We start from the raw sequence: 16,650 nt of genomic DNA, 5'->3' as shown, positions 1-16,650 counted from the left end.
GGGCATCACAGTAGGCATGGATCCTGTCCTCGCTTAAGTCCATACATGCTGTTTCCAGCAGTGGTGATGTGACACCAAACAGGAGTGGGAACTCCAATTAATTTCCCCCTTCCCTCTCACCCAATCCTGTGGTTCAGGGCAACTGTGGATTCCCTATTAACTCAATGAAGAAACAGGATGAGACCAGACACCCTCTGACTGTACAGCTGAGTGCTGCACATGAGAGGTCATGACCCATTTGGCCATTGGGGAGCTCTGTTCACTCTTTTTTTAAACATATTCTCACACACATCCACATGAAATCAGCCAGAACACTTGCGTGGATATCAATTAGTATCAGCTAGGGTGGAGCCAGCACTCTGGCTGGCTGCTCAGGAGCAAGACAGATACTCTGATAGGGCTGCACATCACATGGTGTCCCATATCTCAAGCACCAATGGACAACACAACCATTATGTCAGAGATGAGAGGTGACACTAAAACATCATACACCAGCACAGTTCTTCAATGGGGTCTGCAGGCTGCAGACTCAGGGCATTTGATAGTTTGAGTCAACTGTGATCTTACAGGGTTAGTGTAAACGTCAAAGGGCCAAAGTCTTGAGGGGTGAAAACGGAACTACAGAAAGCTTGTTCCCATTTGTAATTCAAATCACCGTTTTTAAAAAACAAACGCACTCAGCTTAGGTCCTCCTCAGGGTTCTGTTGATCCAGAAGTCGAACATGGGTGAAAGGAAAGTGACCGTGTTTACCATTGCACTCTCCTTCCCACTGGCCATTCACATTGATCTTGGTTACCTTCACTAGATCACCAACCTACAGAGGGGAAACAAAACAGGTCACAACACAAGACAAAATTAACATGCAACAGTTTTAAACAGTCTTAATATCAAAAACATGCAAGAGTCCCACAGAAAATTCAACACAGCTACCCAGAGTTTTTAAACAGAAATTTAATGTCCATCAGCAATAACTCAGTAAATGTCAAAAGTTTCACAATAAGTTGCTATTGGGTTAGGGAAGAGCTGAAACAGGCCTCCAAGGAACATAGGAAATAGGAGCAGAAGTAGGCCACTTGGCCCCTCAAGCCTGCTCTGCGATTCAATTAGATCATGTCTGATCTTCTACCCCAAAGCCATTTTCCCCGCATTGTCATATCTCTAGATATCCATAGTATCTAGAAATTTATCAATCTGTTTTGAACATACTCAATGACTGAGCCTCCACAGCCCCCCAGGGTAGAGAATTCCAAAGATTCACCACCCTCTGAGTGCAGAAATTCCTCCTCATCTCAGTCTTACATAGCCTACTCTCTTATTCTGAGGCTGTGCCCCCTGTTCTACACCCAACAGTGTGCGACGAACATTGTCTCAAAATGTGCTAAAGTCCCGCCAATCAGCAGCAACAAGGTGGATATGACTCACCCTCAGAAAATAGCTGGTTATCACTTGGTGCTTTCTGCACACCCTCGCTTTTGTGATTGACAATTACCTCTCTTTCTGTGCTGTAACATTCTAGGACTCCTGCTTGATCCTGAGTAGAGCTTCTAGCCCCAATCCTATCCACCATCAAGGCTGTTGACATAATCTTTAACATTACACATTAATTGTATGCATGAGCCGTGAAGCCATGCCTAGACTGACGTTGGTATTGCTAGATACAGATTACAAAACGCTTTAGAAACTGTTTCTTGAAAATGACAGCTTGGACTGTTATGTGCAATTTCAGACGACACTATCTTATTTAGACACAAAAAAGATTAAGCAGAAGCTTTAAAAACAGAGTCTTCAAGAATGATTCACACCAATGCCAGAAACATCACCAATCTGCTAATCCACAGGAAAATTATATAGTATGATGAAGGAAAGGAAAGGTTGTTTTGTATCTTTATATTTGAGAAAAAAATATAACCTTTCCTATAGTGCAGTGGGTAAATATGGGGCTGGACTACACAGAAGATCCAGGATTTGATTCTTAGCCTGCACCAAGTTTGCTAATCTCAGCCTGGTTGGCCATGAAAGGGCTTTACAATTGACATCTACACTCCTTGCCTGGAGAGTGGGGAAATAATTGACAGCGTAATGTGCATACCTCTGATTATTATCCAGTGACTCCTGCTGAAGAAGTGCAAACATGTGGATTGTTGGGAGATGAAGCTTTACTGGTGATGCCTCTGATCAAATAGGCTGCAAACATAGATAAATAATAGCCATGTGGAAAAGGAACAGCATGGATGTTGGTACCCCTGCTATTCAAGACAGGAAAGAAAATAAACTCAAAGCAGAGGAAGTTGCATCACATTAGTACCAATGACTGGAATGCAGCAATCTTTACATCCAATGCCTCATGAGTAAACAGAACCTAAAGATCCTAATACAGAGAACAAACTTATCTAGCAACATTCTTTCAAACAAAGAGTCACACATTTGAAATCCAGCAGGTTCAGACTGATAAATCACCCGGCTGTTACTATGTCCTTACACACCTGGGGAAATGCTGTATGCAAGCTATCAGCCACAACTATGCAACGTGAGTCATTTCACAAAGGGAGCCATCACGGCAACACCCTGATTTGAGCAAAGTCAAGAAAGCTGAAATACTGAGTTTGCCCCCAAAATGGAAAGAAAGAATGGCAGAGGAAATTAAAGCTTTTTTTGTTCTAAGTACTTCCTAATGTTGAAACAAATATTGACCAAGATTAACTTTCATGCCCTATAACAATCAGCACACCCCTTCTGCATCCCCTTACACAAGATTGTTTCAATGCTTAACTCCACTGATTGAGATGACCAGCTCTCTCCTTAGCAGCAAGATGATATAACATGGACATGATCTTTAGTCTGAAACATTAAAAATGAAAAAGGTCACCCGTGTTTTTTTTAAAAATTCATTCACGGGATGTGGGCTTTGCTGGCAGAGCCAACATTTATTGCCCATCCCTAGTTGCCCTCGAGAAGGTGGTGGTGAGCTGCCTTCTTGAACTGCTGCAGGCCATGTGGTGTAGGTACGCCCAAAGTGCTTTAGGGAGGGAGTCCCAGGATTTTGACCCAGCAACAGTGAAGGAAGGGCTATATATTTCCAAGTCAGGATGGTGAATGTTATCTACACAGGTTTTAAATGTCAGCGTGGAAGTTCTTTACTCACACATTGATTTTCATTTTCATTTAAGAGAGTAGAAGCCAACATTGCACAGCCAATTATAGATAAAATTTGTTTCTTTTATCCCTAAAAAAGTTGATAAACAATTAGATGTGTACTTACAAAAAATAAAAATTATACCAGCCAAGACTTGAGGCTTTAACTACCAAATGTGTTAAGGAGCAAGGGAACAGTAGTAATGACAATACAGGCAAAACCCTAGCAGCCAAGTAAACATCACCAAATGCTTTATCTTTTCTCACCATGCACTGAAACTATCCAAAAGACTTCAGAGTTGTGACTCGAATCAGTCAAGCAACAAAATACTCAACTGAATAAAAAACCAAGAACCAAACTGATTTAAATCACTAACTCAAAAGCTGTCAAAACCTAACTCAAACCAGGCCCATGAGATGCTTACATTTGAATGAAATGGTTTGACACTTCCCTTGGACACCTGGCCACATAAAACACTGACTAGTTAAAATTAACCTAGGTGCGCTGTACATTGCTGAAGTTGGCTTTTAATTCATTATACACTGTGGCAGAGTTAAAGTAGTTAGTACTGCACTAAATCTTTTATCACAAATTTTTATTTGAACAGAAGGTCTTGCCACAGTAATACTTCATACAGGGCTTCTTTTCTAACCTCAGTAAAGTCAAGCAAAAAAGTTTAAGGGAAGAGCCAGAATATGGTCAGGAAAAAAAAACATTCAAGTCAAAATTCTCCATCACCATTTGATTGTGATTCTTTTTAGGAAGAAAAAGGCCCTACGGTAAAGTTTTGTTAAAATTTAAAATGCAGAACTGTCAGGTCTAAATATTCTTTTCCTGGGGTAAGAACAGAATCAGCATGAAAATGTGCGCCAGTAGAAACTCAAAACGTTTTGCTTATTTTCCTTATTCTGGCCAAACAATCTTCTCTATACAGGTCGGTTTTAAAATCGCTGTACTGAGCCAATTGCACTAAATGCACTCCAAACAGAAGGGCAATCCAAGTAAGGTGCAAGATTTACTGTAATAAAAACCACACCCAGAAACAACAAATAGAAAAGCTACAAAGTATTCTCAGCCATAGGCATTTGTTAGTAATATCCAAGTACTGTAAAAGCCTGTGTACACGCACACATCATTATTCCTTGCTAATTTTTCTCTAGTGAGAAGCAGAGGATGAGGGTATGAGAGAATTCCGGAACCTAATACTTCACTGCAGTAGAGGGAGTAGAGCTGAATTATCAGAGGCGGCTATGGGATGAGATGTTAAACCAAGGGCCCATCTACCTATTCACGTGGACATGAAAGATCTCTCAGCACTACTCGAAGAGCAACACTGGAGTTTCTACCAGTGTCTAGATCAACATTTATCCCTCAACATTTATGAATGGTTATACATCACAGTTCCATTTGTGGGACCTTGCTGTACACAAACTGGATGCTGCACTTCCTGATGTTACAGCATGATCTACATTTCAAAATTAACTCATTGGCTTACTGGTTTTTAACATCCCAAAGACATGAAAGTCAATAAAGAAATCTACAAGTTCCTTGCAGTTGGCATTGGAGACGAGGATGGAAGTTCACAACTACTGCCAGGAAGTAATTCACACAATAGCTGCTATTATATTGCAAGACCTCTGCTAACTAGGTTCAACCATAAGGGTCTAACACAAATAGCAGAAACCCCAAAGGTGGCTTGCAGTACAGACCAGGGACAGTTGGCCTGTCTGAATCCTGCAAACTTGCTTTGGGTTTCTGCTATAATAAAAACAGATAAAGTGCTGGAAAAACTCAGGTCTGGCAGCATCTGGGGAGATAGAAACAGAATTATGTTTCAAATCAATATAACTTCTTCAGTTCAGAGGAAGAGTTATATTGGTCTTGAAACATTAACTCTGTTTCTCTCTCCACAGATGCTGCCAGACCTGAGTTTTTCCAGCACTTTGTTTTTATTTCAGATCTCCAGCATTTGCAGTTTTTTTACTTGTATTTTGAGTTTCTGCTAGATGCTTGACATTTGTGCATTGGATTGTGTTGTCACTAGAATAGCACTTAACACAATCCAATACAAGAACACATAAGAGAGTCATTACCATGAGGTATTCCCAATAGGCCTGTGTAATTGTTCCCCAAGACAGGGAAAAACACCACCAGTAGGTTTCTAAGCACAGCAGAGGTAGATTAATCAAATGTCATTAACAACCAAACACAACTGGTGGCATAGGAGATTTGGGCTGTCATACAGATGTCAAATTGGTAAAAGTGTGGAGGAAAACTGAAATCAGGAACAGCAACATAACTATTAAAGTCAGGACAAAAATAAAAATACCTGGAAAAACTCAGCAAGTCTGGCAGCATCTGCGGAGAGGAATACAGTTAACGTTTCACGTCCGTATGACTCTTTAACAGAACTAAGTAAAAATAGAAAAGAGGTGAAATATAAACTGGTTTTGGCGGGGGGGGGGGGGGGTTGCGGTAGAGCTGGATAGAGGGCCAGTGGTAGGTGGAGATAGCCAAAAGGTGTCATAGACAAAAGGACAAAGAGGTTATTGATGGTGGTGATATTATCTAAGGAATGTACTAATTAAGGACAGAAAGCAGGACAAGCAAGTTACAGATAGCCCAGGCTTGGCCTAAATAGCCAAGTGGTTATGGTACTGGGTTTATAACCCTAAGATCAAAAGTTCAAATCTCACAATGGCAAACTATGAAACAATGTAACTTCATCTGAAACAGATGGAAATGGGTTTGTACTCGAAAGAGTTACAGATAGCCCAGGCTTGGCCTAAATAGCCAAGTGGTTATGGTACTGGGTTTATAACCCTAAGATCAAAAGTTCAAATCTCACAATGGCAAACTATGAAACAATGTAACTTCATCTGAAACAGATGGAAATGGGTTTGTACTCGAAAGAGTTACAGATAGCCCAGTAGGGGTGGGGTGAAGGGATGGGATCAAAATAGGCTAAAAGGTAGAGTTAAAACAATGAATGGAAATACATTTAAAAGTAATGGAAATAGGTGAGAAAAGAAAAATCTATATAAATTATTGGGAAAAAAGGGGGTGGGGGGGGGGAAAAAATCGGAAAGTGGGTGGGGATGGAGGAGAGTGCTCATGATCTAAAATTGTTGAACTCAATATTCAGTCCGGAAGGCTGTAAAGTGCCTAGTCGGAAGATGAGGTGCTGTTCCTCCAGTTTGCATTGAGCTTCACTGGAACAATGCAGCAGGCCAAGGACGGACATGTGGGCATGAGAGCAGGTTGGAGTGTTGAAATGGCAAGCGATAGGGAGGTCTGGGTCATGCTTGCAGACAGACCAAAGTCAGGTATTGGTGGGGACAGCAGATTGTGGGGATAGAGGAGTCAGAAAGGCTGCACACAAGAACAGCAATCACTCACACCAAGACCAGCATCAGCAAAAGGAGGAAAACATGCCAGCCTGGTACCTGAGTGTAACAAAAGTCACAGAGGAATGCAAGCCAAAGAACAAGATTAGAATTTGACAGTGTAAAAGTTCCAAGGGGTGGGTTACTCTCGAAGCACAGCTGCTCCCTTAAAAAGTGATGGATTATATTCCAGAGAAATAGCCAATTTGAAACAAGATTTCCAGTCACCTGGACAATTCCTGTAATGGCTCTTTTATCCCAAGTGTCAAGCTGAGCAACCACCCTCCTCTTATTTTCTCAAGGTTCTTGAATATGGCGTTGGAAAGCGATGAAACGTTCATCTTTCACACGATTCGTCCAAAGGACAGCTGCTTGTATTCCATCTGATAATCAGTCCTGACCACTTATCACTCCTGCTGGCTTCCCAGCCATCAGTGCATCAAATTAAAAATACACTGACGATGGAAAACAGGGTGTGAAGAAGTGTGAAGACTCTTCCATTCTCCCAGTTCCTCTGTCTCCATCTTATCTGTTCCAAGACTGCAATGTACCATACTAGTGCTTCCAATATCTTTTCTTTTCCTCAACAAAGGATCCCTCCCACCATGGCTGACAGGATCCTTGGCCGTGTCTGTTCTATTTCACACACTTCTGCTCTCACCCGTTCCTCTCCCTTCCAGAACCATGATAGGGTTCCCTTCATTACCACCTTCCACCCCATCAGCCTCTGTATTCAATGGATCATCTTCCACCCCCTCCAGTGTGATGCCATGACCAAACACACCTCCTCTCCTGCCCTTCCCATTCAGCACCAGGGACCATTCCTTCCACAGCACCCTGGTTCACCCACAAGTCACCCACACCAGCCCCTCCCTTTCCTTCAGTACCATCTCTCTCCATAACCGCTGCATGGCCTGAGCATTTCCAGCATTTTGTTTTTATTTCAAAATCCTGGGCTTTTGTCTACAAAACAACTTTGCAATCTGCTATAATCCTACAACCCTTTGATGTTCTAATTCTGATCAACTACACATTCCCTTCCTCTCCATCGATAGCAGAGACAACAATATCCGGTTCCTGGACTCTGAAATTCCTGTTATAAACCCACAGCTTGCTAAGAATCAACAAGGTATCAGGAGTAGATGGAATCCCTGCTGAAGCACTAAAGCACGGTGGAGAAGCACTATTGGCACAAATAGCATGGCCTCATCTCCTTTATTTGGAAGGAAGAGAGCATGCCAAGAGATCTCAGAAACACCATAATCGTGACCATCTTCAAGAAAGGTGACAAGTCCAACTGCGGTAACTAAAGAGGAATCTCCCTGCTGTTGGCCACAGGGAAGGTCATTGTAAGAATCCTCCTCAATCGCCTTCTCCCTGTGGCTTAAGAGCTCTTCCCAGAGTTGCAATGTGGATTCCACCCACTAAGGGGCACAATGGACAGGATCTTTACTGCACAACAACTGCAAGAGAAATGCAGGGAACAGCACCAACCCTTGTACATGGCCTTCTTTGACATCACAAAAGCCTTCGACACACAACCGTGAAGGATTATGGAGCTGGCCCCAAAAGTTTGTTACCATCCTTCATCTGCTCCACGATGATGTGCAAGCTGTGACCTTGACCAACTGATCCACCACAAACCTAAACTACCTCCAGACCGGGGTCAAGCAAGGCTGTCATCGCACCGATGCTCTTCTCAACCTTCCTTACCACAAAGCTCCATCTCACCCTCAGCAAGCTCCCCCCTGGAATGAAGCTAAACTACAGGACGAGCGGGAACCTGTTCAACCTCCGCTGCCTGCAGGCCAGATCCAAGGTCATTCCATCCTCTGTCGTCGATCTACAGTACGCAGATGATGCTTGCGCATACTCGGAGGCCGAGCTCCAAACCGTCGCCCATAACCCCGCCCCCCGGTTATCAAAATCAGCCACAAGGCCTTGGACAACGTGGACCACGTTCTGTACGTTGGGAGCCTACTGTCAACAAGGGAAGACATTGCCGACAAGTTCAACGCCGCCTTCAGTGTGCCAGCACAGCCGTTGGCCACCCAAGGAAGAGTGTGTTTAAAGGCCAGGACCTCAAACCCAGTACCAAGCTCACGTCGACAGAGCAGTAGCGGTACCTGTCCTCCTATATGGCTCAGAGATGTGCACTGTGTACAGCAGGCACCTCAAAACTCTGGAGAAGTACCACCAGTGCTGTCTCCACAAGATCCTGCAAATCCATGGGCAGGATAGGTGCACCAACATCAGTGTCCTCACTCAGGCCAACATCCCCAGCATTGAAGAATTGACCACGCTCGATCTCCACTGAGTGGACCACATCGTCCACATGCCTGACAAGAGACTGCCGAAACAAGCGCTCTACAAGGAGCTTCAACAAGGCATGCGAGCCCCAGGAGGGCAGAAGAAATGCTTCAAGGGCACCCTCAAAGCCTCCTTGAAAAAGAGCAACATTTCTACTGACATTTGGGAACCCCTGGCCCAAGAACACCTGAAGTGGAGGGAAAGCATCCAGGAAGGAGCTGAACACAGTCTCATTGCCAAGGGCTAGCTGAAGCCAAGCGTTGATAGTGAAAGGAGCGCATGGCAACCCACCCATTCCCCCTACAAGTCTGCCTCATCGGTGACAGAGACTGTAGGTCACACATTGGACTCTTCAGTCACCCGAGAACTCATTCTTAGTGTGGTACAAGTCAGCTTTGACCTCGAGGGACTGCCTAAGAAGCAGCAGCTATATTATCTTTCCTCTCTTCAAAATCCTCTACAAAGCTATTTCAACTTCACCTAGCCAGCTCTCTTCACCCATCCCTCAACTCCTGCTGCGCCCAATTTCTTTCCCTTTGGTGAAGCATTTGGGAACATTTTGCTATATTAAAAGTGTTATGTAGAAGATGCAAGATGCTGTGCATAAGCAAGCCAAGCATGATGGCAATTGCATTTATGGTCAATTTACTGCAACAGCAGAAATGAGATCTTAGCAAAGCAGCTCTCAGTTTAACATTACAATGAAAACAAGTCTGACCAATGATCTTTCAACACACTTTACCATGACAACACCCCTTTAAGAACGCTGTCTTAAATCAGGAATTCCATGAGTGACTGGAATGTGACTTTAAATTATACTTCATGCATGGATCAATTATTTTTGCATCTGGAATTCATTTATCAGGAATTAGCCATAAAACCCTGGGGCCATTTATCCCAGCCATCTGTGCTCAAATGCCTTCATTTTTGTTCTTTCCTTTTTCCCCCTCAAGTGTAATTTCTTCACTCTTCTCATCTCACTCTCTGTTACCAGCTTCTCGTCTTATCCTCACAAATCCACCTTCCAGAAAGCAGTCATCATTCAATCATAACTAGGAGCCAGAAGCAGGCTCATTTTGTTTCACTTCCCGAGCTCAGATATTGAGCCCATTGTGACATTCTCACTGTCACCCTGGCAGAGACTAGCACAGATTAGGGATCAAAGCTGGGATCTTCCTGAGTTTGGATTTAAGCTGCTTCTTCCTTGAAACTTTCAAAAAGGTAAATCTATCAATTTAACATTCTTTCCAAGACTTGAAACCAACAGGATCAGTAAGAATCCATTTCATCCTCTTGAACACATACCCCCAGTGCAAGTGCCACAAACATCACTACTTAAGCAAGGAATCGCACTATGTAGGATCAGTTCTACATGGTCATAATGAATAGAGCAGGATTTGATTGTAGGAACTACACCCAAAGGTAGCAACAGGTATAGGTGTAATTTACAAATACAGTAACTTTAATAACACCGCCTTCGGCTAAGAACTGTAAATCCCAGTGTATAAGCAAGTCCTTATTTCTCACCAACTGTTTAAAAAAAGAACTGTTCTTTTCGTTTTCTCTGAAAGGGTGAGCTACATTTACCCAGTACTATCCATATGTGAATCCTCTCTAGCACCTGTGGCTGTGTGCCATTATGGAGTCAACAAGTTCAGCAGAGATGGGAAGGGGAAGGGAAACAACTAGTGCAAAGATTTTTAAAATCCTGATGTATTTACACATAGCTATTCGACGAATGCACTTTATAAACATCAGTGCTAAATTGTCCTAGGCTACAAAGACAATGCAATAAGGAAACAAACACTCCAATCCATTAGACATATCACATTCCACCAACACTGATGTGTTGAAACTTACTGGAACATTTAATTGCTAACTCGGAATACAGTAACAAAATAATTAGGTATCAAGGCAAGAATCACAATCATCTTGAAAGGGAGATGTCCATGGATTTTTGCAGCGCACACACACTCAGGATGCGCAATATCACTGATTATCTGGAGGTTCCCAGGTTCGTGCGCTGCAATTGATGTAGCTGTGAATCTGTCACTCTCCTCACTGTATACCACACATTGGTAGGCTGTAAAATGATGGAATCAAGGGCAGAGGCGGCTACAGTTCCATTCAATCTAACAGTGCTGCTAGAAGCATTTCCTAAGGATTGATTTCATAAAAAGAGGGAAAAAAATTGCAAATCTAAATGTTCCGGAGTTCTTCCAGCAATTCTATCATTAAACCTTCACCTTGGAATGATTTCAGTCTCTCTTTAGGGCTTTATTTATAAATAACAGTGAAGTAAACTCCTGATTTTGTACTGGGCACAGAGTTTGAAGTCAATGCAGTGGATAATGATATCCCTTAGGCTTTTAAATTTCTTTTTATATATGAATTGTGCATGCATTTACCACAGTCACGGCTACCTTTGACATTTTTCAATTATAATCAGGAATGCATTGTTCTCAACAAGGGGGCAGGAAGTAGCAGCTTCATTTTCAGTACAATTTAAAGAGGAGGGTCTACATCAAGAACATTTTAGGAATTCATAGCAATTACAACCCCTCATCAGTAGTCTAGCCTGGAGATGTTACCGATTCCAGCAACCCAAGGGAAATTAATTCTCACTAGAAACTGTTCCTAACATTTTGGTCATCAGTTAAATGGGCACAGTTAAACGGGCACAGTTCAACATCTGTGAACTTTTGAGATACAGTGACTCCAATTAAGCCACTTGTACTCCCATTAAAGCAAAAGGAAGAACCAGATTACAAGAAGTGGAGAAAATTCTGAAGATGTTAATGCTCATTTCTTGGTTATGATTTTGTATTTACAATAAGGTATAGTCAAATTACTCCATATTAGAATTTTGCGTTTTGTAGGAAACGAGCAACAGGCAAGACTAAAAATCATTGCACTTCTTTTTGAAAAAATGCAGCACTTAAAAAAGGCAGAGGAAAATACAAAGTGCTTTTAGATTGTGCAAGTCCTGGATCTGGTGAGTAAAACAGAAATCCTTAAAAATATTTCTTTCTGATTGTTGAGAAACCCAGGCATATAATCTAAATGTGTTTTTCTTCAAAAAAAGAAAATCAGCTGAAATTGGATCATTCCCTTGATGGTTCAGGTGGTTCTCAGACACACAATACCTGGCAGTAGGTACAGTTCTGCAAGTGTTCAAGCAGTCATATTCTAGCATTCACTGAACAGAACCATACATTAAGTTAAATAAGATTATGGTTGGAGGAGACCAACGTAATGTGGTGTGTGAAAAAGAACAGATGATATATTAAATCACCACCAGTTATTCACTTGGAACATTCTGTTCCAGCTTTAAAAGACTTCCCTCTCCCTCAGCAAACCTTTTTAGTTTATAATTAAAATAATGGATTAGGCGATTCGGAAATTCAATAGATTCGAAAGAATTTTGAAACCTCAGTTCAAAATTCTTCCTAGATCAACTGAACTCCTGATGAATAGGCGTTACTGTTTAAGAGTTTTTTTTAATTAACAATTTAACATATTGCATATTCCTTATTATGTACACTTTGCACTGAAGTCAGAAACATACAAGCATGAAAAATTATCCTCCACGATTAAGGCAGTTAGGAGCAGAATAATTCTGCATTCTCCCCACTCACCCTCCCAGCCTTCCCAGGGTGTTTAAGGTGGTTCCCAGGCTGACAAGGTGTCTGCAGGTGCCCAGGATGACCTCCACAAAATCCACATTGCTGCTACCCTACACATTCTTCAAGAATCTGGCTGTGTGTGAATTCAGTATGGGGGCATACTACAACCCAGTGTATCACTCTGCCAAGCAGAGGCAGTATGTGAGAAGAGAGGAAGGAAATTACTAGCACTTGTCACCAGTTCTATTCCTCTTGATGGTGCAGCTTTTAGTGACACATTTTAAAATCTTAATCCACTCACTGAACAAATGATCATTTGATTAAAGTTTGGACCCAAGTGACACTTCTCAGGCTTCAGGTTAAATTAGAAATCCTGAAAAGTTTAAACAACATTCCACATTTACATCAAAATTATTTTAAGATGTTATATAAAAGAAAGGTCTCTTCAACTTGTGTTTTGAATTTTAAAGTGCTATTGCCTTTTTTTAAATTTAAAGATGCCATTTTAATGCAAGTTGTTACCTTAAGGTGCTGAGGGAAATCTATAGTAAAACATAACAAGAGGCTTAAGAGACCAGTTACACAAATTAAGGCACTGTATTAAACAGAATGCAGTACAAAGAATAGGCTAAAGTATATCTATAGATAAGGGGGTAAATGAATGGTGTGCAGATGGGACAATAGGGAATATTTATCAATACATCTTGATTTCCATTTACATGAATAATTTGGACATAGGTACAATACAAATATTGAAGTTTGCTAATATTAAAATCAGGAGATTGCAACTCTTTATAAAGGGGACTCGAGGGTTATAGGGAATAGGTAGAAAGTGGAGTTGAGGCCATGATTTTACTGAATGACAGAGCAGGCTCAATGGGAAGTTTGTCTGACTCTGGCTTCTATTCCTAAAGTCAAAAAATATCAAGTTTCAGCTGTGGGTAGCACTCCTTAGGATGAGTTCAAGTCCCACTCCAGAAGCTTGGGCATGTAATCCAAGCTGACACACACCCAGTGCAATAATGAGGGAGCGCTGCACTGTTGGACCATGGATGAGATGTTAAACCGAGACCCAGTGTTTTTTCTGAAATTGCCATACAAGACTCAAAAGAAAGCAGGGAATTTCTCCTGATTTTCTGGCCAATAATTATCCCCCAACCACCACTAAAATAGAATTATCTAAATAGAATTATCTAGTTATTATCACATTAAAGTTTGAAACACCTCGTTATATGCAAATTAGCTCTTGTATTTCAATGATTTATGCTTCAAAATAGGTACCTTATTGGTTGTAAAGCACTTTGGAACATCCTGAGGTCATAAAAATCATTATGTATGTCTGACAGCATCTGCGGAGAGGAATACAGTTAACATTGAGTCTGTACGACTCTTCATCAGAGTTCTGATGAAGAGTCATATGGACTCAAAACGTTAACTGTATTCCTCTCCGCAGATGCTGTCAGGCCTGCTGAGTTTTTCCAGCTATTTTTGTTTCAGATTTCCAGCATCCGCAGTATTTTGTTTTTATCATTATGTAAGTATATCTCTCTTCTTTTAAATGTTAGACCCATCATAAACAGAGAAATGCAGAAGATTGCAGGAAGACACAGACAGGTTCATGCAGTTTGGCAGTAAGATGGTGGATGCAATTGAATGCAGAGCAATGGAAGTAGTTGTGTGTTGGGAAAATGGTGAAATATATTATAGCTGAAATATCCTTGAAGTGGAGGCGGGTGGATAGGGGCTGTGTACAATTGGATCTATAAAGTGCATAGACAAAAAAGAATCCTGGGCTTTTATACAATCGGTCAAGGAAATTACATTTATACAAAACATTACTTAGCCCCCAACTGGAATACTGCTTGCAGCTCTGGGCACCTCATTAAGCAATGGAAGAGCACAGTGACATGAGCCATATCAATAAGTAAAGATTATAGCAAAGATAGCTTGAAAAATTAAGACTTTCACTGGATGAGAGAAGATTAAAGTTAATGGTGAGATAAAGTTAACTTCGTTCAGTGGTACCACTCTCACCCAGGTCAGAAAGTTGAGTGTTCAAGTTCCATTCCAGGGCCCTGAGCCTATAATCTAGGGTGAGATTGCTTTTCACAATTACAGACGCATTTGTTAGACTGAAGCAATCTGAATTTTCCTTGTCTTTCTGGAGGTCTATTCTTTGAATAAGATAACAGCACTCAATTATTTCAGAATTATTTAAAAACTGAGTGTAGATGATGGTAACATAACACTGTGCCACACAATAGGTGCAAAAGAATTATTGGCCATATTACAATGTGCCATACCAACACAGTGTGCATTAGGCCACTGGGAGCCAGTCTCATTCTATTCCCCCACTTTGAGTAATCAATATCTGTTACGTGCTGTGTGTCAATGCTAAGCAAGAAATCACAGATGCTGTTGCACAGCTTCTACCAGTCAACTATAGAAAGACATTGCAGGAAAATGATATTGGATCATCTGGCACAAATGATGTCCAATATGAGACTAATAGGGATGGAGATCTGCCTCCACCCACACCCAAAACAAAAAGTAGAACTCAGACGGAGCAGAATTGTTTTGGAGATGGAATATGGAATACTGCGTACAGTTTTGGTCTCTTTATTTGAAAAAAAGATATAAATGCGTTAGCAGTTCAGAGAAGCTTTACGCGACTCATTCCTGGAATGAGGGGTTTATCTTATGAAGAAAGGTTGAACAGGTTAGGCCTATACCCTTTGGAGTTTAGAAGAATAAGAGGTGATCTCATTGAAACAGATAAGATCCTGAGAGGACTAGACAGGGACACAGTTTAAAAACAAGAGGTCTCCATTTTAAGACAGAGATGAGGAAAAGTTTTTTCTTGGAGGGTGTTAATATGTAGAATTCTCTTCCCCAGAGAGCAGCGGAGCCTGGATCATTGAATTATTTAAGCCCGAGTTAAATGGATTTTTGATAAACAAGGGAGTCAAGGGTTATGGGGAGGCAACAGGAAAGTAGAGTTGAGACCACAACCAGATCAGTCATGATCTTATTGAATGGCAGAGTGGCCTACTATTGCTCCTAAGTCCTACGTTGGTACACAATCACATAATTGAGGTTCTTCTTTCTCACTCAGGCAAGCCACAGGCTGCATCATAATATGAAGAGCAGAATATGAATAGCCGTTGACTGCGATCTGAATGGAAGTCTCTAATTAGTGAATTTAATGCTGTAAAGTGCAGTACAGAAGGTACTTTGCTACCGGCTCACTGGAAATCCCCAGGAATCCGATCCAGCATCCAGAGAAAAATCAGTAGCCCTACCTCCAGGCTGGAGTACCAAGTTATCTAACTGTATGCTTTTAAGCGATTATCAGCAATCCTTTCAGAGTATAAACAAATGCACAGAATTCCAGAACATTTGCAAAAAAACATTTGCACCAGCCACATGAAAACTCCCACATTTAATTTCTGTTGAACCTTTTTGCGCTCCATTGCTGAATAAAGAAAATATGGGGTAATTCATTTGCACCTATCCATTCCAGCTGAAGGAGAATAACAAGGTGCATACTCAACATCATGCATTGCCACGGCAGGCATTTACCACCACCATTGACTGCAGCTCATTTCCAGAACAAGGTACATTAATATGCTTAGTGATTTTGGTGCCTCCAAAAACACTGCTGCTGCATTCTACAGATTACCAGGCTGCCTCCAATGACATGCTTGATACCAGTAGTACCTCTAAAGTAAATAGAGCACAGGAGATACCACACATTTGAAAAGTAAAGCACTCGTATGTAGCTGCATCAATAATATGCCTTGGAAGGAGATCCACAGTCTTCCACCTTTCATCCATTAGTCACACCCACCATAAAAACTAGTAACACCTGATGCACAATGGCACACCAAGCAACTTACACAGCAAAACCTTTTAGAGAGGTCTGATATTGCTGTTGACATACTGACTTTTAAATAGCCATTTTACTTGGACTGGAGGGGAGCTGCAAGACAGGGAAAAACAACTGGATCTGAATGAAATGAGTCACAAACAGCCCAGACAGAGCTGTAAGCATGTCTAGGTTTGGAGGATTAGCTTTAACCAAATCATGGTGCTATTTCCCATTTATATTAACTATTTCCCAGCTCAACAAATACACAAGTCAATCCCTCACTAGAACTTCCCTTCATAATCCATGACTACAAATGGGACCAT

At 41.4% G+C, this 16,650-nt stretch overlaps 1 protein-coding gene across 2 annotated transcripts in view; it reads right to left on the bottom strand.

The window, feature by feature from the left end:
• crk (v-crk avian sarcoma virus CT10 oncogene homolog) overlaps positions 1-16,650 on the bottom strand; it is a 37,529-nt gene that overhangs the window by 8,069 nt on the left and 12,810 nt on the right. For both annotated transcript variants that reach the window (XM_041196908.1, XM_041196909.1), the window contains exon 2: positions 678-815. In XM_041196908.1, the coding sequence (XP_041052842.1) occupies positions 678-815 (138 nt within the window). The remainder of the gene's footprint in view (positions 1-677; positions 816-16,650) is intronic.

Source organism: Carcharodon carcharias, chromosome 10 (genome assembly GCF_017639515.1).
Source record: "Carcharodon carcharias isolate sCarCar2 chromosome 10, sCarCar2.pri, whole genome shotgun sequence".
NCBI classification, from domain to species: Eukaryota; Metazoa; Chordata; class Chondrichthyes; order Lamniformes; family Lamnidae; genus Carcharodon; species Carcharodon carcharias.
Note: the sequence above shows the minus strand (reverse complement) of the source record. Positions and strands in the feature narration are given on the sequence as shown.